Source organism: Oncorhynchus tshawytscha, linkage group LG30 (assembly GCF_018296145.1).
Source record: "Oncorhynchus tshawytscha isolate Ot180627B linkage group LG30, Otsh_v2.0, whole genome shotgun sequence".
NCBI classification, from domain to species: domain Eukaryota; kingdom Metazoa; phylum Chordata; class Actinopteri; order Salmoniformes; family Salmonidae; genus Oncorhynchus; species Oncorhynchus tshawytscha.
Genome location: NC_056458.1, coordinates 417,800 through 440,590, shown reverse-complemented (window position 1 = coordinate 440,590; position 22,791 = coordinate 417,800). Strand labels below are relative to the sequence as shown.

General features: G+C 43.5%; 1 protein-coding gene across 2 annotated transcripts; it reads left to right on the top strand.

Moving 5' to 3' along the window:
• Positions 1-22,787, top strand: LOC112229051 (serine/threonine-protein kinase 26). Of its 2 annotated transcripts, XM_024394940.2 has the most exons (11): positions 2-468; positions 16,415-16,645; positions 19,277-19,333; positions 19,425-19,533; positions 19,674-19,831; positions 19,984-20,169; positions 20,303-20,451; positions 20,568-20,664; positions 20,790-20,849; positions 20,950-21,077; positions 21,231-22,787. In XM_024394940.2, the coding sequence occupies exons 1-11, from the start codon at positions 418-420 to the stop codon at positions 21,244-21,246; spliced, it is 1,242 nt and encodes a 413-aa protein (XP_024250708.1). In that variant the 5' UTR covers positions 2-417; the 3' UTR covers positions 21,247-22,787. The 2 variants fall into 2 exon arrangements, with proteins under 2 accessions (XP_024250710.1, XP_024250708.1); XM_024394942.2 differs by lacking the exon at positions 21,231-22,787 and having other exon boundaries at positions 1-468; positions 20,950-21,081.
• Positions 22,788-22,791: the final 4 nt, after the last annotated feature.

Genomic DNA, 22,791 nt, shown 5'->3' with positions numbered 1-22,791 from the left:
CCACTAGCAGATGAACACGGCATAAAGCCAGCCAGCCACATCAACGTAGTTCTGACAACAAGTCGTCGACTGCTTGCACTTTTGGATGTATTTTTTACTAGCTAAATCCACAGATGAATAGCCTGTCGTAACATCAAAGACATTGTTTTACAACTATAAATGAATGTTAAAACATCAAGATCGATGTCATGGAATAGTCAGTCGTCTGTTGTTTTGAAGTAGCTAGCCTAGCGTTAAGGCTGGGTGTGTAATGTCAGCTAGCTACGACGGCTTTAGCAGTTAGCTACGTTTTTCAAAGGAAAAGAGGTTGCTACCGTTAACTAGCGAATAATAAACCGCATACTGGGTTGCCTGACGTTAGTTCGCTAGGCTAGTTATCTACAACGTTAATCGGTTGGTTTTCTGTTATTCCTTTGGATGCGGAAGATGGCCCAGTCACCGGTTGCGGTGCAAGTGCCTGGGATGCAGGTAAGTGGAGGCCTCCCAACTTTTTTCAACAACCATTTCACGTTAAATAGCTTTCTTGCATTTAGTTGAGTAACGTCAGTTAGCAAGATAGCAGGGCGTTGCTAGTGTGTAACTTCATAACTAGGTAGTTAACGAACGTTAGCCGCTGTAGTTAAGTTACTTTGCTAACTTAGCTAGTTTTGTATCCAGTTGGTGTACTGTTGCTAGACCGTTTTGAGGGCATGACACAAATCAATTAGCTACCCAGCTTTTTGAGCACTCGGGTATATATCGGCAGTTCGCGGGAAGGACACGTCTGTCAACGTACGTTTAGCTACATGTACAATCATAATTGGATGTTAAACTGATTATGGCAGTACTAGGCCGGGTAACGTATGGCAATAGTCATGTACACACTTAACTCTGCTTATCGTAATCGGGGTAAAGTCAAAATCAAAGTAAGCATACAGCCGATTACAACACGTGAATTATTAGGACATGTAACTAATTGTGACCCTTTAATCAGCGTTCCAGCGGTGTATTTAATCTGCGCATGTGCCAGCACCGGTAGCGCAAGACTTCGTGACCAATGCGTCCCAGTCGAAACAGTTCGCGCATATTATGACGACGTTTGTGTTCGTTTTTTTGGTGTTCGGCAGGGTTCAAGCACTTTTTTTTCTTGTGGCTTGTCGAAGTTTTGGTAGCCGAAGTCAACTCCCCGTTCGTCGGTGATTGGTCGACAGCAGGGATTCTTCAATGAAGTGTTTGTAGTTCAATGACGGATGACTCTTCGTTCACATTTGAACACGTGAGAAATACTTAACCAAACAAACCAAATGGTTAGATGTAAAAATTGAACATGCGAAAGAGAAACTGATGACACTGCCACTGACATGCCAAAACTGCCAATGGCAGGTCTGGGTTAATTGTGTGAATTATTCATTAATTTCTCTGCCTGTTTTTTATTTTTTTTATTTTATATTTGCAATGCATCAGTGCAGCAAGGTATCAATTTAGCCAATGTGATCATATCACACCAGATCTAGGCTACATGTCACTCTGGCCATTCAAACTTCCCCTCCAGTTCATTGCCAATTTATAGTGCAATATTTAAACGTGAGTTGGGGGAAAGTGTATTCATCACCCGCATTGCTTCACTAAAATTGATCAATGGCTGATCATTAGGCTATGGACAGGCTGATCATTAGGCTATGGACAGGTTGTGTGCATGTTTCTATTTTCTAATAGTTGTCAATTGTCTCTTTATCCTCGTCAGTGGCGTGAAGTCGTTTTTTGTGGTATCTTTACTTTGCTTTACTATTTATATTTTTGCAGACTTTTAGTTCACTACATTCCTAAACAAAATAATGTACTTTTTACTCACTGCATTCTCCTTGACGCCCAAAATTACTCGTTACATTTTGAATGCTTAGCAGGACAGGAAAATGGTCCAATTCACACACTTATCAAGAGAACACGTGGTCATCCCTACTGCCGCTGATATGGTGGACTTACTAAACACAAATCCAATTTATTTATATAGCCCTTCGTACATCAGCTGATATCTCAAAGTGCTGTACCGAAACCCAGGCTAAAACCCCGAACAGCAAGCAATGCAGGTGTTGAAGCACGTTGGCTAGGAAAAACTCCCTAGAAAGGCCAAAACATAGGAAGAAACCTAGAGAGGAACCAGGCTATGAGGGGTGGCCAGTCCTCTTCTGGCTGTGCCGGGTGGGGATTATAACAGAACATGGCCAAGATGTTCAAATGTTCATAAATGACCAGCATGGTCAAATAATAGGTCTGGGACAGGTGGCACGTCCGGTGAACAGGTCAGGATTCCATAGCCGCAGGCAGAACAGTTGAAACTGGAGTAGCAGCACGGCCAGGTGGACTGGGGACAGCAAGGTGTCATCATGCCAGGTAGTCCTGAGGCATGGTCCTAGGGCTCAGGTCCTCCGAGAGAGAGAATTAGAGAGAGCATACTTAAATTCACACGGGACACCTGATAAGACAGGAGAAGTACTCCATATACACTGCTCAAAAAAATAAAGGGAACACTTAAACAACACAATGTAACTCCAAGTCAATCACACTTCTGTGAAATCAAACTGTCCACTTAGGAAGCAACACTGATTGACAATAAATGTCACATGCTGTTATGCAAATGAAATAGACAACAGGTTGAAATTATAGGCAATTAGCAAGACACCCCCAATAAAGGAGTGGTTTTACAGGTGGTGACCACAGACCACTTCTCAGTTCCTATGCTTCCTGGCTGATGTTTTGGTCACTTTTTGAATGCTGGCGGTGCTTTCACTCTAGTGGTAGCATGAGACGGAGTCTACAACCCACACAAGTGGCTCAGGCAGTGCAGCTCATCCAGGATGGGACATCAATGCGAGCTGTGGCAAGAAGGTTTGCTGTGTCTGTCAGCGTAGTGTCCAGGGCATGGAGGTGCTACCAGCAGACAGGCCAGTACATCAGGAGACGTGGAGGTGGCCGTAGGAGGGCAACAACCCAGCAGCAGGACCGCTACCTCCACCTTTGTGCAAGGAGGAGCAGGAGGAGCACTGCCAGAGCCCTGCAAAATTACCTCCAGCAGGCCACATGTGCATGTGTCAGACTCCATGAGGGTGGTATGAGGGCCCGACGTCCACAGGTGGGGGTTGTGCTTACAGCCCAACACCGTGCAGGACGTTTGGAATTTGCCAGAGAACACCAAGATTGGCAAATTCGCCACTGGCGCCTTATGCTCTTCACAGATGAAAGCAGGTTCACACTGAGCACATGTGACAGACGTGACAGAGTCTGGAGACGCCGTGGAGAACGTTCTGCTGCCTGCAACATCCTCCAGCATGGCCGCACAGCACTCCATGTGCTTGCCAGAGGTAGCCTGACTGCCATTAAGTACCGAGATGAGATCCTCAGACCCCTTGTGAGACCATATGCTGGTGCGGTTGGCCCTGGGTTCCTCCTAATGCAAGACAATGCTAGACCTCACATGGCTGGAGTGTGTCAGCAGTACCTGCAAGAGGAAGGCATTGATGCTATGGACTGGCCCGCCCGTTCCCCAGACCTGAATCCAATTGAGCACATCTGGGACATCATGTCTCGCTCCATCCACCAACGCCACGTTGCACCACAGACTGTCCAGGAGTTGGCGGATGCTTTAGTCCAGGTCTGGGAGGAGATCCCTCAGGAGACCATCCGCCACCTCATCAGGAGCATGCCCAGGTGTTGTAGGGAGGTCATACAGGCACGTGGAGGCCACACACACTACTGAGCCTCATTTTGACTTGTTTTAAGGACATTACATCAAAGTTGGATCTGCCTGTAGTGTGGTTTTCAACTTTAATTTTGAGTGTGACTCCAAATCCAGACCTCCATGGGTTGATAAATTTGATCTCCATTGATAATTTTTGTTTGTTTTTGTCAGCACATTCAACTATGTAAAGAAAAAAGTATTTAATAAGAATATTTCATTCATTCAGATCTAGGATGTGTTATTTTAGTGTTCCCTTTATTTTTTTGAGCAGTGTATAACAAACTGACCCTAGCTCCCGACACAAACTACTGCAGCATAAATACTGGAGGCTGAGACGAGGGGTCAGGAGACACTGTGGCCCCATCCGATGATACCCCCGGACAGGGCCGAACAGGAAGGATAAAAGCACAGCCCCCACACCACTAGAGGGATATCTTCAACCACCAACTTACCATCCTGAGACAAGGCCGAGTATAGCCCACAAAGATCTCCGCCACGGCACAACCCAAGGGGGGGCGCCAACCCAGACAGGAAGATCTCATCAGTGACTCAACCCACTCAAGTGACGCACCCCTTCTAGGGACGGCAGGAAAGAGCACCAGTAAGCCAGTGACTCAGCCCCTGTAATAGGGTTAGAGGCAGAGAATCCCAGTGGATAGAGGGGAACCGGCCAGGCAGAGACAGCAAGGGCGGTTCGTTGCTCCAGAGCCTTTCCGTTCACCTTCACACTCCTGGGCCAGACTACACTCAATCATATGACCCACTGAAGAGATGAGTCTTCAGTAAAGACTTAAAGGTTGAGACCGATATTGCGTCTCTCACATGGGTAGGCAGACCATTCCATAAAAATGGAGCTCTATAGGAGAAAGCTCTGCCTCCAGCTGTTTGCTTAGAAATTCTAGGGACAATTAGGAGGCCTGCGTCTTGTGACCGTAGCGTACGTGTAGATCTGTACGGCAGGACCAAATCAGAGAGATGGGTAGGAGCAAGCCCATGTAATGCTTTGTAGGTTAGCAGTAAAACCTTGAAATCAGCCCTTGCCTTGACAGGAAGCCAGTGTAGGGAGGCTAGCCCATGAGTAATATGATCAAATTTTTTGGTTCTAGTCAGGATTCGAGCAGCCGTATTTAGCACTAACTGAAGTTTATTTAGTGCTTTATCCGGATAGTCGGAAAGTAGAGCATTGCAGTAGTCTAACCTAGAAGTAACAAAAGCATGGATTAATTTTTCTGCATCATTTTTGGACAAAGTTTCTGATTTTTGCAATGTTACGTAGATGGAAAGAAGCTATCCTTGAAACAGTCTTGATATGTTCGTCAAAAGAGAGATCCGTGTCCAGAGTAATGCTGAGGTCCTTCAGTTTTATTTGAGACGACTGTACAGCCATTAAGATTAATTGTCAGATTCAACAGAAGATCTCTTTGCTTTTTGGGACCTAGAACAAGCATCTCTGTTTTGTCCGAGTTTAAAAGTAGAATGTTTGCAGCCATCCACTTCCTTATGTCTGAAACACAGGCTTCTAGCGAGGGCAATTTTGGGGCTTCACCATGTTTCATTGAAATGTACAGCTGTGTGTCATCCCCATAGCAGTGAAAGTGAACATTATGTTTTCGAATGACATCCCCAAGAGGTAAAATATATAGTGAAAACAATAGTGGTCCTAAAACGGAACCTTGAGGAACCCCGAAATTTACAGTTGATTTGTCAGAGGACAAACTTATATCTTTCTGACAGATAAGATCTAAACCAGGCCAGAACTTGTCCGTGTAGACCAATTTGGGTTTCCAATCTCTCCAAAAGAATGTGGTGATCGATGGTATCAAAAGCAGCACTAAGGTCTAGGAGCACGAGGACAGATCTAGAGCCTCGGTCTGATGCCATTAAAAGGTAATTTAGCACCTTCACAAGTGCAGTCTCAGTCTAAAACCAGACTGAAGCATTTCAAAAACATTGTTTATCTTCAGGAAGGCAGTGAGTTGCTGCGCAACAGCCTTTTCTAACATTTTTGAGAGGAATGGAAGATTCGATATAGGCCGATTTTGAGTTTTTTAAAAATATTTTCTGGGTCAAGGTTTGGCTTTTTCAAGAGAGGCTTTATTACTGCCACTTTTAGTGAGTTTGGTACACATCCGGTGGATAGAGAGCCGTTTATTATGTTCAACATAGGAGGGCCAAGCACAGGAAGCAGCTCTTTCAGTAGTTTAGTTGGAATAGGGTCCAGTATGCAGCTTGAAGGTTTAGAGGCCATGATTATTTTCATCATTGTGTCAAGAGATATAGTACTAAAACACTTGAGCGTCTCTTTTGATCCTAGGTCCTGGCAGAGTTGTGCAGACTCAGGACAACTGAGCTTTGAAGGAATACGCAGATTTAAAGAGGAGTCTGTAATTTGCTTTCTAATATTCATGATCTTTTCCTCAAAGAAGTTCATGAATTTATTACTGCTGAAGTGAAAGCCATCCTCACTTGGGGGATGTTGCTTTTTAGTTAGCTTTGCGACAGTATCAAAAATACATTTTGGATTGTTCTTATTTTCCTCAATTAAGTTGGAAAAATAGGATGATCGAGCAGCAGTAAGGGCTCTTCGATAATGCACGGTACTGTCTTTCCAAGCTAGTCGGAAGACTCCCAGTTTGGTGTGGCGCCATTTCCGTTCCAATTTTCTGGAAGCTTGCTTCAGAGCTTGGTATTTTCTGTATACCAGGGAGCTAGTTTCTTATGAGAAATGTTTTTAATTTTTAGGGGTACAACTGCATCTAGGGTATTGCGCAAGGTTAAATTGAGTTCCTCAGTTTGGTGGTTAACTGCTTTTTGTCCTCTTGACGTCCTTGGGTAGACAAGAGGGAATCTGGAAGGGCATCAAGGAATCTTTGTTGTCTGTGAATTTATAGCACGACTTTTGATGCTCCTTGGTTGGGGTCTGAGCAGATTATTTGTTGCAATTGCAAGCGTAATAAAATGGTGGTCCGATAGTCCAGGATTATGAGGAAAAACATTAAGATCCACAACATTTATTCCATGGGACAAATCTAGGTCCAGAGTGTGACAGTGAGTAGGTCCAGAGACATGTTGGACAAAACCCACTGAGTCGATGATGGCTCCGAAAGCCTTTTGGAGTGGGTCTGTGGACTTTTCCATGTGAATATTAAAGTCACCAAAAATTTGAATATTATCTGCTATGACTACAAGGTCCGATAGGAATTTGGGGAACTCAATGAGGAACGCTGTATATGGCCCAGGAGGCCTGTAAACAGTAGTTATAAAAAGTGATTGAGTAGGCTGCATAGATTTCATGACTAGAAGCTCAAAAGACGAAAACATCTCTTTCTTTTGTAAATTGAAATTTGCTATCGTAAATGTTAGCAGCACCTCCGCCTTTGCGGGATGCACAGGGGATATGGTCACTAGTGTAACCAGGTGGTGAGGCCTCATTTAACACAGTACATTCATCAGGCTTAAGCCATGTTTCAGTCAGGCCAACATGGACTGTAATTGCCTTTGAAGTAAGGGATCTAACATTAAGTAGCCCTATTTTGAGATGTGAGGTATCATGATCTCTTTCAATAATGACAGGAATGGAGGTCTTTATCCTAGTGAGATTGCTAAGGCGAACACCGCCATGTTTAGTTTTGCCCAACCCAGGTCGAGACACAGACACTGTCTCAATGGGGATAGCTGAGCTGACTACACTGACTGTGCTAGTGGCAGTCTCCACTAAGCTGGCAGGCTGGCTAGCAGCCTGCTGCCTGGCCTGCACCCTATTTCATTGTGGAGCTAGGGGAGTTAGAGCCCTGTCTATGTTCGTAGATAAGATGAGAGCACCCCTCCATCTAGGATGGAGTCTGTCACTCCTCAGCAGATCAGGCTTTTGGGAGGGGCAGAAAACAGTTTTCAACCAGTGATATAGTTGTGAGACTGCTGTAGAGCTCATCACTCCCCCTAACTGGGAGGGGGCCAGAGACAATTACTCGATGACGACACATCTTTCTTGCTGATTTACACACTGAAGCTATGTTGTGCTTGGTGACCTCTGACTGTTTCATCCTAACATCGTTGGTGCCGACGTGGATAACAATATCTCTATACTCTCTACACTCGCCAGTTTTAGCTTTAGCCAGCACCATCTTCAGATTAGCCTTAACGTCGGTATCCCTGCCCCCTGGTAAACAGTGTATGATCGCTGGATGATCCGTTTTAAGTCCAATACTGCGGGTAATGGAGTCGCCAATGACTAGGGTTTTCAATTTGTCATAGCTAATCGTGGGAAGCTTCGGCGTCTCAGACCCCGTAACGGGATGCATCAAATGCATCATTTGAAAATTGTCTGAGTGTGCCTGTACTTGAATTGCTAGGGGGCTGGCCCACGTGGGGGAAATGGCACAGCTTCCAGAATAAGAAAATGGTGCCGTCTGCTTTGCTTAATATAAGGAATTTGAAATGATTTGTACTTTTACTTTTGATAGTTAAGTGTATTTAGTACCAAATACTTTTATTTTAGTAACTTTCTATTAAGGTATCTACAGTGCGTTCAGAAAGTATTCAAACCCCATGACTTTTTCCACATTTTGTTATGTTACAGCCTTATTAAAAAATATATAACTTTTTTATTTTACATGCCCTCAATCTACACACAATACCCCATAATGACAAAGCGAAAACAGGCTTTTAGAAATGTTTGTAAATGTGTGTGTATATATAAGTATTCAGACACTTTGCTATGAGACTTGAAATTGTGCTCAGGTGCATCCTGTTTCCATTGATCATCCTTGAAATTTTTTATATAAATTGGAGTCTGATTTAGAAAGGCACACGCCTGTTTATATAAGGTCCCACAGTTGACAATGTAAAAACCAAGCCATGAGGTTGAAGGACTTGTCCGTAGAGCTCCGAGACAGGATTGTGTCGGAACAGATTTGGGAAGGGTACCAAAACATTTCTGCAGCATTTGAAGGTCCCCAACAACACAGTGGCCTCCATCATTCTTAAATGGGAGAAGTTTGGAACCAAATTTCTTCCTAGAGCTGGCTGCATGGCCAAACTGAGCAATCGGGGGAGAAGGGCCTTGGTCAGGGAGGTGACCAATAATCCGATGGTCACTCTGACAGAGCTCCAGAGTTCCTCTGGGGAGATGGTGGTCCTTCTGGAAGGTTCTCCCAGAAGGACCACCATCTCTGCACCACTCCACCAATCAGGCCTTTTATGGGAGAGTGGCCAGACAGAAATTACTCCTCAGTAAAAGGCACATGACAGCCTGCTTGGAGTTAGCCAAAAGGCACCTAAAGGACTCTCAGACAATGAGAAACAAGATTCTCTGGTCTGATGAGACCAAGATTGAACTCTTTGGCCTGAATGCCGAGTGTCACGTCTGGAGGAAACCTGGCACCATCCCTACAGTGAAGCATGGTGGGGGCAGCATCATGCTGTCAGGATGTTTTTCAGCGGCAGGGACTGGGAGATTAGTTAGGATCGAGGGAAAGATGAATGGAGCAAAGTAGAGTGATCCTTGATGAAAACCTGCTCCAGAGCGCTCAGGACCTCAGACTGGGGCGAAGGTTCACCTTCCAACAGGACAATGACACTTATCACACAGCCAAGACAATGCAGGAGTGGCTTCGGGACAAGTCTCTGAATATTCTTGAGTGGCCCAGCCAGAGCTCGGACTTGAACCCAATTGAACATCTCAATAGCTGTGTAGCGACACTCCCCATCCAACCTGACAGAGCTTGAGAGGATCTGCAGAGAAGAACGGTAGAAACTCCCCAAATACAGGTGTGCCAAGCTTGTAGCGTCATACCCAAAAGGACTTGAGTCTAATTGCTGACAAAGGTGCTTCAACAAAGTACTGAGTAACAGTACTGAATACTTATAGAAATTTGATTTTTTATTTTTATGCAAATGTATTACAATCTGTGTGTGTGTGTAGATTGAGGGACAACACGATTGAATCAATTTTAGAGTAAGGCTGCACCTTAACAAAATGTGGAAAAAGTCTAGGGGTCTAAATACTTTCCGAATGTACTGTATACTTTTACTGAAGTATGACAGTTGGGTACTTTTTCCACCACTGATCCTTGTCAATTTATATGATGGGCTACATTGATTTAACATTAATTTTGATATTCCACAGAGGATTTGAAGGCAAGGTTTTTAATATGTTTTTGGGGAAGGACAAATGTGATTTGCTTATGCGTCTGAAGGAGATGCGCTGCAGACAGCTCGATTGATGGGTCCTTTTAGGTGGGTGGTGTGCATGTATGAGTTCACTTTTTCCATATGTCCATTTCCTAAAATAGGCCAAGCCTGTCTGGACTTCATCTCTTTTAATCAGAAAACAACAACCTATGTCTTGTTGCAGGGTCAGCATATGTGCGAGGAATGACAACAGGTGCCAGTTTTGTGTTTCTTTGCTTATTAAATGTGGTGTAACTGAATGAAACGTAGCCCAGCTCTCTTCATGATTCATCCTACAGGATGCATAGCCTCTATCATAATATTTTCAGTAGCGTATTATTTTTCCAGAAACATATTTTTCTCTCATTACTGCGTCCTCTGAACAACATATTTCCATAGAGAATGACCCCAGTAGCGTTGGTGACGTTATGCGAATCGATCGGGAAAGTGGAGGGAAAAACGCATCTGACTGGGTGGGAATGGTTTAGTGCGTCAAAATCGGAATCTGCATTTTTCCTGCATCCTCTCCAAACTGACATTTCTTAATTTGTATACTAGACTAATATTTAGAGGTAATAACTTGAATAATAATAATGAAATACTACTGATAATAACAGTGTAATAGCGAAGTTGCAGAAAAGCCCCTCCTTGGCTTTGCCCACATAGGATGAAAAAGCCCCCATCCACTGGTCACTGAATGGTTTGATGAGCATAAAACGATGTAAACCATATGCCATGGCCGTCTCAGTCACCAGATCTTAACCTAATTGAACAATTATGGAAGATTCTGGAGCGGCGCCTGAGACGGCGTTTTCCACCACCATCAACTAAACACCAAGTGATGGAATTTCTCGCGGAAGAATGGTGTCGCATCCCTCCAATAGAGTTTGACACTTGTAGAATCTATGCCAAAGTGCATTGAAGCTCTTCTGGCTCAGCCTGTTAAAGAGCATCTGTACTTTCTGTATACTTTTTAGCCAATAGTTCTGAAAGTAGCGCTCATGAGCCAAAAGTGGTCCCAGAAAGTTGCATACTACGTCACATATGTGCAGGTATGTGCACCATGTCATTGCTCTTGCTCTGCTGTGTGTATCTTGCTAGCTGTCACTCAAATGGCGAGGGCCGGAAGCTCATTGGCTCGTACTTGAATTGCTAGGGGGCTGGCCCACGTGGGGGAAATGGCACAGCTTCAAGAAAAACTGTATTTTTCAAACAAGGTATTACTGTTTATTTTTAATACATTTCCCAAAATGTCTAAACCTGTTTTCGCTTTGTCATTATGGGGTATTGTGTGTAGATTGATGGGGAAAAAATCATTGTAATTAATTTTAGAAAAGGGCTGTAATGTAACAAAATGTGGAAAAGACGAGGTCTGAATACTTTCCGTGTGTGTGTGTGTGTGTGTGTGTATATTAGAGGTCGACTGATTTTAATCGGAATGGCCGGTTTCATAACAATCGGAAATCTGTATTTTTGGGCGGCGATTTAAAAAAAATGTATACCTTTTTATTTAACTAGGCAAGTCAGTTAAGAACACATTCTTATTTTCAATGACGGCCTAGGAACGGTGGGTTAACTGCCTTGTTCAGGGGCAGAACGACAGCTTTTCACCTTGTCAGCTCGGGGATCCAATCTTGCAACCTTACGGTTAACTAGTCCAATGCTCTAACCACCTGCTTTACATTGCACTCCACGGGGAGCCTGCCTGTTACGCGAATGCAGTAAGCCAAGGTAAATTGCTAGCTAGCATTAAACTTATCTTATAAAGAACAATCAACCAATCATAATCACTAGTTATAACTACACATGGTTGATGATATTACTAGTTTAACTAGCGTGTCCTGTGTTGCATATAATCGATGCAGCGCTGGGGGATGATTTAACAAAAGCGCATTTGAGAAAAAAGCACAATCGTTGGACGACTGTCCCCAACCATAAACGCCAATGCCTTTCTTAAAATCAATACACAGAAGTATTTATTTTTAAACCTGCATATTTAGCTAAAAGAAATTCAGGTTAGCAGGCAATATTAACCAGGTGAAATAGTCATTTCTCTTGCGTTTATTGCACGTAGAGTCAGGGTATATGCAACAGTGTGGGCAGCCTGGCTCATTGCGAACTAATTTGCCCGAATTTTACGTAATTATGACGTAACATTGAAGGTTGTGCAATGTAACAAGAATATTTAGACTTAGGGATGCCACCCGTTAGATAAAATACCGAACGGTTCCGTATTTCACTGAAATAAATAAACGTTTTGTTTTTCGAAATGATAATTTCCGGATTCGACCATATTAATGACCAAAGGCTCGTATTTCTGTGTGTTATGTTATAGTTAAGTCTATGATTTGATAGAGCAGCAGCAGGCTCGTAAGCATTCATTCAAACAGCACTTTAGTGCATTTTGCCAGCAGCTCTTCGCAAGCACAGCGCTGTTTATGACTTCAAGCCTATCAGCCTAATGGCTGGTGTAACCGATGTGAAATGGCTAGCTAGTTAGCGGGGTGCGCGCTAATAGCGTTTCAAACGTCACTAGCTCTGAGACTTGGAGTAGTTATACCCCTTGCTCTGCAAGGGCCTCTGCTTTTGTGGAGCGATGGGTAACGCTGCTTCGAGTGTGGCTGTTGTCTATGTGTTCCTGGTTCGAGCCCAGGTAGGGGCGAGGAGAGGGACGGAAGCTATACTGTTACACTGGCAATACTATAGTGCCTATAAGAACATCCAATAGTCAAAGGTATATGAAATACAAATGGTATAGAGAGAAATAGTCCTATAAATACTATATTAACTACAACCTAAAACCTCTTACCTTGGAATATTGAAGACTCATGTTAAAAGGAACCACCAGCTTTCATATGTTCTATTCTGAGCAAGGAACTTAAACGTTAGCTTTTTTACATGGCACATATTGCACTTTTCCTTCTCCAACACTTTGTTTTTGCATTATTTAAACCAAATTGAACATGTTTCATTATTTATTTGAGGCTTAATAGATTTTTATTGATGTGTTAAAATAAGTGTTCATTCAGTATTGTTGTAATTGTCATTATTACAAATACATTTGAAAAAAAATCTATTTTGTGAAGTGCACTAGTCCCTCCTGCAGCAAAGCACCCCCACACCATGATGCTGCCACCCCCGTGCTTCACGATTGGGATGGCGTTCCTCAGCTTGCAAGCCTCCCCCTTTTTCCTCCAAACATATCGATGGTCATTATGGCCAAACAGTTCTATTTTTGTTTCATCAGACCAGTGGACGATCATTGTCCCCATGTGCAGTTGCAAACCGTAGTCTGGCTTTTTTATTGCGGTTTTGGAGCAGTGGCTTCTTCCTTGCTGAGCGGCCTTTCAGGTTATGTCGATATAGGACTTGTTTTACTGTGGATATAGATACTTGTTTCCTCCAGCACCTTCACAGGGTCCTTTGCTGTTGTTCTGGGATTGATTTGCACTTTTCACACCAAAGTACGTTCATCTCTAGGAGCCAGAACTTGTCTCCTTCCTGAGCGGTATGACTGCTGCGCGGTCCCATGGTGTTTATACTTGTGTAATATTATTTGTACAGATGAACGTGGTACCTTCAGGCGTTTGTAAATTGCTCCCAAGGATGAACCAGACTTCCAGAGGTCTACAATTTTTTTTCTGAGGTCTTGGCTGATTTCTTTTGATTTTCCCATGATGTCAAGCAAAGAGGCACAGAGTTTGAAGGTAGGCCTTAAAATACATCCACAGGTACACCTCCAATTGAAATGTCAATTAGCCTATCAGAAGCTTCTAAATCCCTGACATTTTCTTGAATTTTCCTTGCTGTTTAAAGGCACAGTCAATTTAGTGTATGTAAACTTCTGACCCACTGGAATTGTGTTACAGTGAATTATAAGTGAAAGAATCTGTCTGTAAACAATTGTTGGAAAAATGACTTGTGTCATGCATAAAGTAGATGTCCTAACCGACTTGCCAAAACTATAGTTTGTTAACAAGGAATTTGTGGAGTGGTTGATACACTTAGGTTGGAGTCATTTAAAACTTGTTTATGTAAACGTCCGACATCAACTGTATATAGAAAGACACAGGTGTTTGCCTCTGGTCTACTGAAAGCATCTTTTGTGTATCCTTTGCCTTGGCAAACGATATATTGTTTGGGCTGCCATATGGTCACCGTTCACTAGATTTGGGACTTGAAATAGGCCTAAGCCACTAGCTACAACTGCTGTTCTGCATTTACAGCCTGTAATCTGATATGGATGAGAACATTTCAGTGCAATAACGTTACAGCGTTAGGTCTCATCTCTGTCATTGATGATTTGAACGTTAGAGGGAAGATTGCTGCTCCATGAGAACACTTGTGGGTGGAACTATGACATTACTTTACCAAAGTGAGACGTAGAAAGATTCCATTCTTATTCCGTTATATTTTGTTTACCAATTTATTAAATTGGGAATTAGGCTTTAGGTGTTTTCTATTTCAGTTTAGCCACACTTATCGAACACGTCTGGAATGTAACGTATTATAAGGCAAGGAAAGTCAATTGTGACAAATATGAACATTGTCCTATCTGCAGATTATTCTCTCCCTGCCAAGTTCTAGCATGGTCATTGCAAAACATGGGCATTAAGGCTACTTTGCAGCACTCCAGTACTCAAGCTGCCTCGTGCAACAGCAGGAAGGCTGCATTGATGAGAGGTGGTTGATATTAGTCATTTCCCTGGGGCTTTAGTAATGACGTTTGTTCACCATGCTTCATTGCTCTGGCAAATGAATTCCTAAATGCAGGATATCCACCTGTCTCTCTCGCTCGCTCTCTCTCTCCAGGGAGATCAGCAACTCTCTTGTGATTTCCTCTGTTTTCTGGTATGGGCATTAGGCCTACCTGCAGTCCAAAGTCTGACGCCTAAATCAGGCCCGGCAAGCCTTACTGTTTTGTGAGACTGCCAACAATGACCAGTAGCATTGGCCACATTTGAAGTGTTCTGTCAGCTTGAAGAGGGTGTGGCCTGAGAGGGAGTATTCCTTACTCTTGTTTGCTGTGGGTTATACCCGAGTCTGCGCTAGGTTAGTTGTCAACAGTGCATTGGAAACGGGCCCATGCACAGGACGTGTGTATGTTAAATGTTGGGCATGCTGCCTGCATGTTCTTTCCACAATATGCACAGGGGCCTATTCTCTTCAGCTTTTAGTTTTGAATCAGAATAGGCCTGTTGGATTTAGACAGCTAGCTTCCTCCCAAGAAATTCTGTTGATGGAAGTTATTTCCAGCCAAACATGTTCTGCCATGTGGCAGTAACAAACTGATTAAGGTCCTGGCCTGGGCAGTCTCCAGATTAGCCTAGTGCTCACAGCTTTATCTGAGGCAGAACGGTCTAGATGCGTGAGACTTGGGGCAGGATACAGCCTCCTATAGCTGCTCTGGCCCTCTGTGACGCCATGAGCCAGTCTCTGCCCAGACACTGACGCTGTTGCCATGCTAGGCAGTCCTGTCACACTGAAGCCCCACACACCCAAAGGTGACCAAAGACAAGAAAGTCATCTATTCCTGCCTCTGTGCCAACCTGCCAGACAGGGCTGTTAATAGTCAGGGCAGGGAGAGATCAAGGCTGGTGCCACTGACTTCCACCTCTCGGTACAGATGAATACATTGGTGTTTCCCCTAGTATTTTTTTCAGCATCGGTGGCTACCAGTTTGCTGTTTTTAACGCAAATTTCCTGTAATTCTACACGATATATGCTGTGTTCTTATGCCATCTGAATGACTCAAACATGATAACCATATCAATGGGGGCGCCATGCCATGCCGTTTTTTTACATTTTAGATTCTCCCTGACCGTCTAGTTTTTATTTAGGTGGTTGTTAGTTCCCAAAGTTGATCTCAAAAAATATTTAACGGCATTATCTTTTCTACGTACTTAGTTTTTTTGGGAGCGGAGGACATGACCTGGCAGCGGCGGACCACTAAATTAAAATATCGGAAACACTGAGAAGATCTGTCTGTGGAAACCCATTTTCCGGTCAAAACACATCTGCTTCCAACTGATCTCAATGCCTTCTCAAACCCTTTTCACCTTTGCTGTATTTGAAATGTTTTAGAACAAGGTTTGGCAATAATAAGCTTAACAGGAGGCAGTTTATCATTTATCTGGATCCAACCGGCTCTCTTTGGAAACATGCTTGTGGTCATCTAGGGACAGGTTACAGTGCAGATTAGGCCATATGGATTTTTCAAATTGGGTAGGCTATTCTTTTATAAAACAGTTGATCGTCAGTTTTCTATAGCCCGGCCTATCGATAAACTATGTAGCCTCACCGTTCAACGTCAGTTAAAGAAATGGCAACTACCTGTTTTCGACTCATTCAGCAGTATAAACTAGCCACATAACATAAGGCTCTGATGAAGGAGATTACGCTGAAACAGTCCTCTATAAAAAATATTTTAAAAATCCTGGATTGTCACCTGTTGAGGTGTCCTGGGGTAAGGAATGTTTATTTTTTATTTTTTTTAGCCACATAACTTCTCTGTCTCTGAACCTTCAGAACAGCCGGACGGACCCTGAGGAGCTGTTCACCAAGCTGGAGCGTATTGGGAAGGGCTCCTTCGGCGAGGTGTTCAAGGGCATCGACAACCGTACCCAGAATGTGGTGGCCATCAAGACCATAGACCTGGAGGAGGCTGAGGATGAGATGGAAGACATCCAGCAGGAGATCACCGTGCTCAGCCAGTGTGACAGCCCCTACGTCACCAAGTACTACGGCTCCTACCTCAAGGTAACACACACGCACACCGCCACTCGTTCCACCTCTAAAAGCACCACAAAGAGGATTTGACACCCACCATCTCGGATTGTTCTGAAATCGTTAGCTTGAAACATCAAATGAATAGTCCTGAAAGATTTGGTTGAAATATAATTTGATATCTGAGAAATGAAGGTAATTATTGCACCCAAATTGGCATTTAAATTTTTTTGTTTCATATAATCGTCAACAAATATAGTATCTTACATCCGATTTGGATAATAATTTTTCCTACCAATGAGTAAGACAGGAGGAATCCATTAAAATGATCAAAAGCCCTCCACGGACCCCCTCCCACACCCCCCATCCCACCCCAACAACCAGTATACAGTATAAGTTCTCTGTCTGATAAGTAGTATGTAGCTGTGGCTTGGAATATTGCTTTGTTTTATCCTATGTGTTTTCTGTAAGTATAGAGTATCCAGCCAAGTATAATTTTTGTAGGTTTTGTTCCGTCATTAAATCCTTGTACAAGAGAAATGGTCTACATTGGTGGTTAGTCTATAATCCGTTAATGCTAAGTACTAACAATGAATTCAACATTTCGAAAGTTTGCTGTAGCACGTCAACCCTTTTTTATGTCCCGCACCATCCAGGCTGTGATTGGTTGGTTCACGAAAAGTGACATTGACGAGAGCTTGTTTCAAAAGGCACCCGATATAGCTGAATAGCCAGCTAGCCAAACCCAAACATTGCTTATTTTATCCCTATTGTCTTCCGTCTTACCGCTTCAGCTGCAAAACCTTGACTAACAGTTGAACTGGTATCGCTGGGCTCAATGGGCTGCTCTCTCTCCTCTCTGCTGCCAGCGCCTACGGGCTCATTAGGCTGAGATTGACTGGTAACGGCGCCAAATTGTAATAATTTATTTTAAAACATTTGTCTGCATGAGCCTCATGGGACTTCAACCTCTTCTCTCTCTGCTTTTCAGCACCACCTTGACGTTATTTCTCTTTTTGTTTGTCCATCTTGCTCTGCTATTTATCCAAATGTCACCACTTAACAGAGATGGGAAAGGGGCGGGGCCCAGGTAAAGTTAGAATTGACTGGACCGAAAGTAATTGGCTGGGGGAGAGAGGCTGACAGATGTAATATTCAACCACAGTGGCAGAGTGCTGGCAGCACACTCGCCTGGGCCAGTCAGACATACAGCACTTGGTTATTTTTATTTAAGCGGGGGCTGGGGTTATTTATATTTTGCTTTGCTCAGGCCCCAATTGTCAAGCGGCCCACCAGGGAAACTCCCGGTGCTCCAGATGGCCAGTCCGTTATTGTCTGCTGCAGAGGATAGGTTCATTAGAGTAAATAAGAATTTGTTCTTAACTGACTTTCCTAGTTAAAATAAATATTTAAAAAAGTAACACACCTCAACATCAACTGTTCAGAGGAGACTACGTGAATCAGGCCTTCACGGTCGAATTGCTCCAAAGAAACCACTACTGAAGGACATCTATAATTTAGCCCAAACAAATACCTCTTCCCCCTACTGTATTTATTTATTTTGCTCCTTTGTACCCCATTATTTCTCTCTACCTTGCACATTCTTCCACTGCAAATCTACCATTCCAGTGTTTTACTTGCTATATTGTATTTACTTCGCCACCATTGCCTTTTTTTTGCCTTTACCTCCCTTATCTCTCCTCATTTGCTCACATTGTGTATATAGACTTATTTTTCTACTGTATTATTGACTGTATGTTTGTTTTACTCCATGTGTAACTCTGTGTCGTTGTATGTGTCGAACTGCTTTGCTTTATCTTGGCCAGGTCACAATTGTAAATGAGAACTTGTTCTCAACTTGCCTACCTGGTTAAATAAAGGTGAAATAAAATAAAATGTGAACCCCAAAACTTCAATGGCCAATTTGAGTGCAATCCATCCAATCCAATCCGCGCTTTGGGTTGAGGGGATCGGTGAGGTTGCCACATACAGTAGGTTATTTCTATTTACACATAAGAGACGTTCTGCGTGGAAAACCCGTGTTCACGGCCATGTGTAGCTCCCGCATGACTTTGAAATGAAAATCATCGGAGTGGCTGGGGATCTGCCTTTTCTGGACCACTTTTCCCGGGAAGCGAAAGGTCCGGACGCTTCCTGCGCGTGTGCAGTATTCTACTTCTATACAGAGTCTCTGCTTTACTCGTAGAGAACAGGCTACTCTGGTGAATGGCGCGAGTTTTAATCAAGTTAAATCAAAGATTTTAAAAAGTCTGCACGATCATATATAAAGATCGTATTGGACATGAGAACCGAATATAATAGTATAACGTTACTGTGAGACAAAACACCGCCTCGTGTACCATGAGATTTTAGGATTGTGCGAATGGTGACATTTCTGAACAGCGCACGCCTCTATGCAAAATATGCTATGCAAAATATGGGCATAACCTAAAGATTTAAATGCATATTCCCATGAAACCGATTTGAGATCAGATGGTCCGCAATGCAAATGCTGCATGGACGTTTTCACCGGTTAAACAGTGAAGGGAGGGTGACAACAGTAGCCTGGAGGTAAAGAAGGGTGGAACGGGGGGGTTTCCTACGGCGCCTCTGCCTAAAATCATGTCTAATGGTTCCCTCTTTTCTACCTCTCTCTCTGTACAGGGCAGTAAACTATGGATCATTATGGAGTACCTTGGTGGTGGCTCAGCTCTGGACCTGGTAAGGGTTACAATATGTCAGTGTCCCCCCCCATGTCTGTTGATGGGTTTGCGTATGTGGTATGTGTGCTCACTGTATGTCTTGTGTCTAGCTGCGAGCAGGGGCATTTGACGAGTTTCAGATTGCGACCATGCTGAAGGAGATCTTGAAGGGTCTGGACTACCTCCACTCCGAGAGGAAGATTCACAGGGACATCAAAGGTGTGTGTGTGTGTGTGTGTGTGTTCCGTAGAGACGAGCTGCAGTATTAGGGTTAATATATCCGGTAGTCTTGCTCTTGTGCCATGTATTGATTTCACTCATTGCTGTTGGCATTATCATGGTTGTGTGTGGTTTGGCAGCGGCCAACGTGCTCCTGTCCGAGTGTGGCGAAGTGAAGCTGGCAGACTTTGGCGTGGCGGGCCAGCTGACAGACACCCAGATCAAACGGGAGACGTTCGTGGGCACGCCATTCTGGATGGCCCCTGAGGTCATCCAACAGTCTGCCTATGACTCCAAGGTTACCAGCTTTCTGTTCTTTTCTGTCTTTAGTGGAGGGCACTTGGAATTGAAGGCGTGTCCTCTTTTCATGACACAAACATGCTGTCAAATCCCGTAAACTTAATTTCACTGAATTCCAGGCCCCTCTCTAACACACTCGCCCTCCACCAGGCTGATATTTGGTCTCTGGGCATCACTGCCATCGAGCTGGCCAAGGGTGAGCCTCCCAACTCAGACATGCACCCCATGCGGGTCCTCTTCCTCATACCAAAGAACACCCCACCCACCCTCAGTGGTGACTTCTCCAAGACCTTCAAAGAGTTTATAGACTCCTGCCTCAACAAAGACCCTTCATTTGTAAGTACAATGCCTGAGCACTTATTCAAGTGATATGAGAAATAAAAGACAATCTTGCATTATTTAGTGGTAGTCCATATAGTTGTCCATGGTTAGCCTGCCTTTAATTGTGGGCCAATATTCCCCTTTATAGAGGCCAACAGCTAAGGAGCTTCTGAAGCACAAGTTCATAGTGAAGAATGCCAAGAAGACGTCCTACCTCACTGAGCTGATAGACCGGTTGAAACGCTGGAAAGCTGAGGGACACAGTGACGGAGACTCCAGCTCTGAAGACTCTGACTCGTGAGTAGTGAAGGCTCTTAACATTGTACCCTTGACTAAGAGTTGGTAAAGATTTGATTGGAGACCCTGTCTGAACTACAGTAACATTAAACCTGTGGATCTGTTGTCTCTCCCAGGGAGTCCAGCAACAAGGAGAATGACTCCTCCCAGCCAGGCTGGTCCTTTACTACTGTTCGCAAGAAGAAAGACCCAAATAATGTGTCCAATGGAACGGTGAGTTGGGAGGACAAGGAAGTGAATGTAATTACAATGTTAGTTGTGTGATTAGTGGGCTAATGCAAACAATTCGGGAGAGTATCATGAGTCAATGTTCTCCTCTGCTTTCCATTTGATGACAGGACCAAGGCCTCCTGAAGTCTGCCAGCTTGACCACACTGATCGCCCCGGTATTCACCGAGGTAGAGACTGCTACACCAGCGCTCTTTTCTAACAGTTGTAAAGACGAGATGAGTCATCTATATTGTTTTGCCTGTCTCTCTACATTTCCACCGCTCCTAGCTGCAGCGCAGGGATGGACAGATGAAGGGAGGGATAGAGGAGCTGGAGAAAAACCTCCACATGGCTGAGGACATCTGCCCTGGAGTCACAGACAAGATGGTCAACCGGATCATCGACAAGTTCCAGAGGTGAGTTAGGGGACAGCGGGGGGGGCAGCGGGGGGGCTATAGGTAGTGACGTAGACTAGACTATTGGCTGGATGGTTCTTCTGGAGATTACATGTTACAATTTGGAGCAGGTGGCATTCAACTGTGTTTTCTTTCTGTGGACTTTTCCATCAGATTGTCTGTCAGTTAGTGGCATGTGGAGGGCAGGTTTAGACGCTTGATGAGGACCAAGCCTCCAGAGTGCATCATCAGCCTCTATGCCTTTTCCCATCATCCCCCCCATTCCTTTTCCCACCATCCTCCATGCCTCTCCTCTGATCAGCCCCCACCAGGACCATTGGATGCAGGGAAAGAGGGAGGACTCCTGCTGTGCACACTCACTGATCTTATAACCAAAAATGTTATTTTTTATTTGTATGTATATTTGTTGAAATATGTTTATGCTATTTTATTTAACCCCTTTTAAAAGTAGGCTCAAGCGTGTTCCTGTTATATTAGTCAATAGTATTTTAGTTTTGTAATATTTTAAGTCTTTTTTTTTTTATTATAAGGACGTAACATCAATCTTCTGCTGGGCACAAGATGTCTACTTAAGTCAGATATTAAGGATAGTTTAGTTTTCAATTTTGAGTTCATTTTTTTTACTGCTACTAAAAATGTTTAAGTAGCTATATTGTAGATGTTCAGTGTACTGCACTTGTTTCTGATGTCTAGCTTACCATCTTCATGTCACTTGTAGCATTTAGAAACCTGCTGTTTGGAGATCTAGTCAAACCACAGGAGTTCAATACCTCTGCTGAGAGCAGTCCGTGGGTGGGGGGGAAGGCTCAGACCAGTGGATGTCCGTAAACAGAAACTTCTGTTCGGTGACAATTGGAAAGGGCGTCACTTGTTTTGGGCATTAGGAAAGACTGTATCGGAAATGGGAAGACTTTGCTGTGCAAAAGATGTATCACGCGCTCTCTCATTCCAAAAGATACAAATCATATCTATCTTAGGGGATCTTAGCAATCCTATTGGAGATCTACTTCTGAAGGAAATATGCACTGCACACACTTTGATGGGGGTGCAGCTTTTTCTAAATATGCTTTCTAGTTTATTTCCCTACTTAGACTAGATCAAGGGAGACGGGGTACTTTTCTGTCTTAAAGACACTATGCTCTCCCTCTACCAAAAATACTTGACAAGTGCTCAAGTGAAATGGCAATGTCGGTATTGTAATGTTTGAAACATTGGTCTGAGTCCTTGAGTACTCTACGGGGAGTGGCGTCCTTTTGAACAAATCCCAAATAAAGATTTTCTTGAGAATGTTATCAGCCAAGCTCAGACACATACATACATACAAAAGGGTGCCATCTTTGGTGTGGTGGTGACAGAGCCCCTTTTGGAAGGGAGGAAGTATGCCAACTTAACATCCAATGGTGCCTAATACTTAATTGTAGTGATTCTCTATTTAATTGTGGTCATGTATCATCAAATGCATTAAATAGTAATAATACGTTTGTGAAGGCAATAATGCATTTGATCATTGCATATTTTTGTATTTCCTCAATTACATGCAGATGGAAAACAAGATTTTTTTTTTTATATTTCTGTATCTGAACTTTATAAAAGAAACTGTTGACTTAGCTTTACAGGAAGCTGTCAAATGTATATATTGGATAGTCTTTGCTTCAATTGTTGCAAAATTCATTTTGGTTTGGTTTTGAAAATAAATATTTAAATTATGAATTCC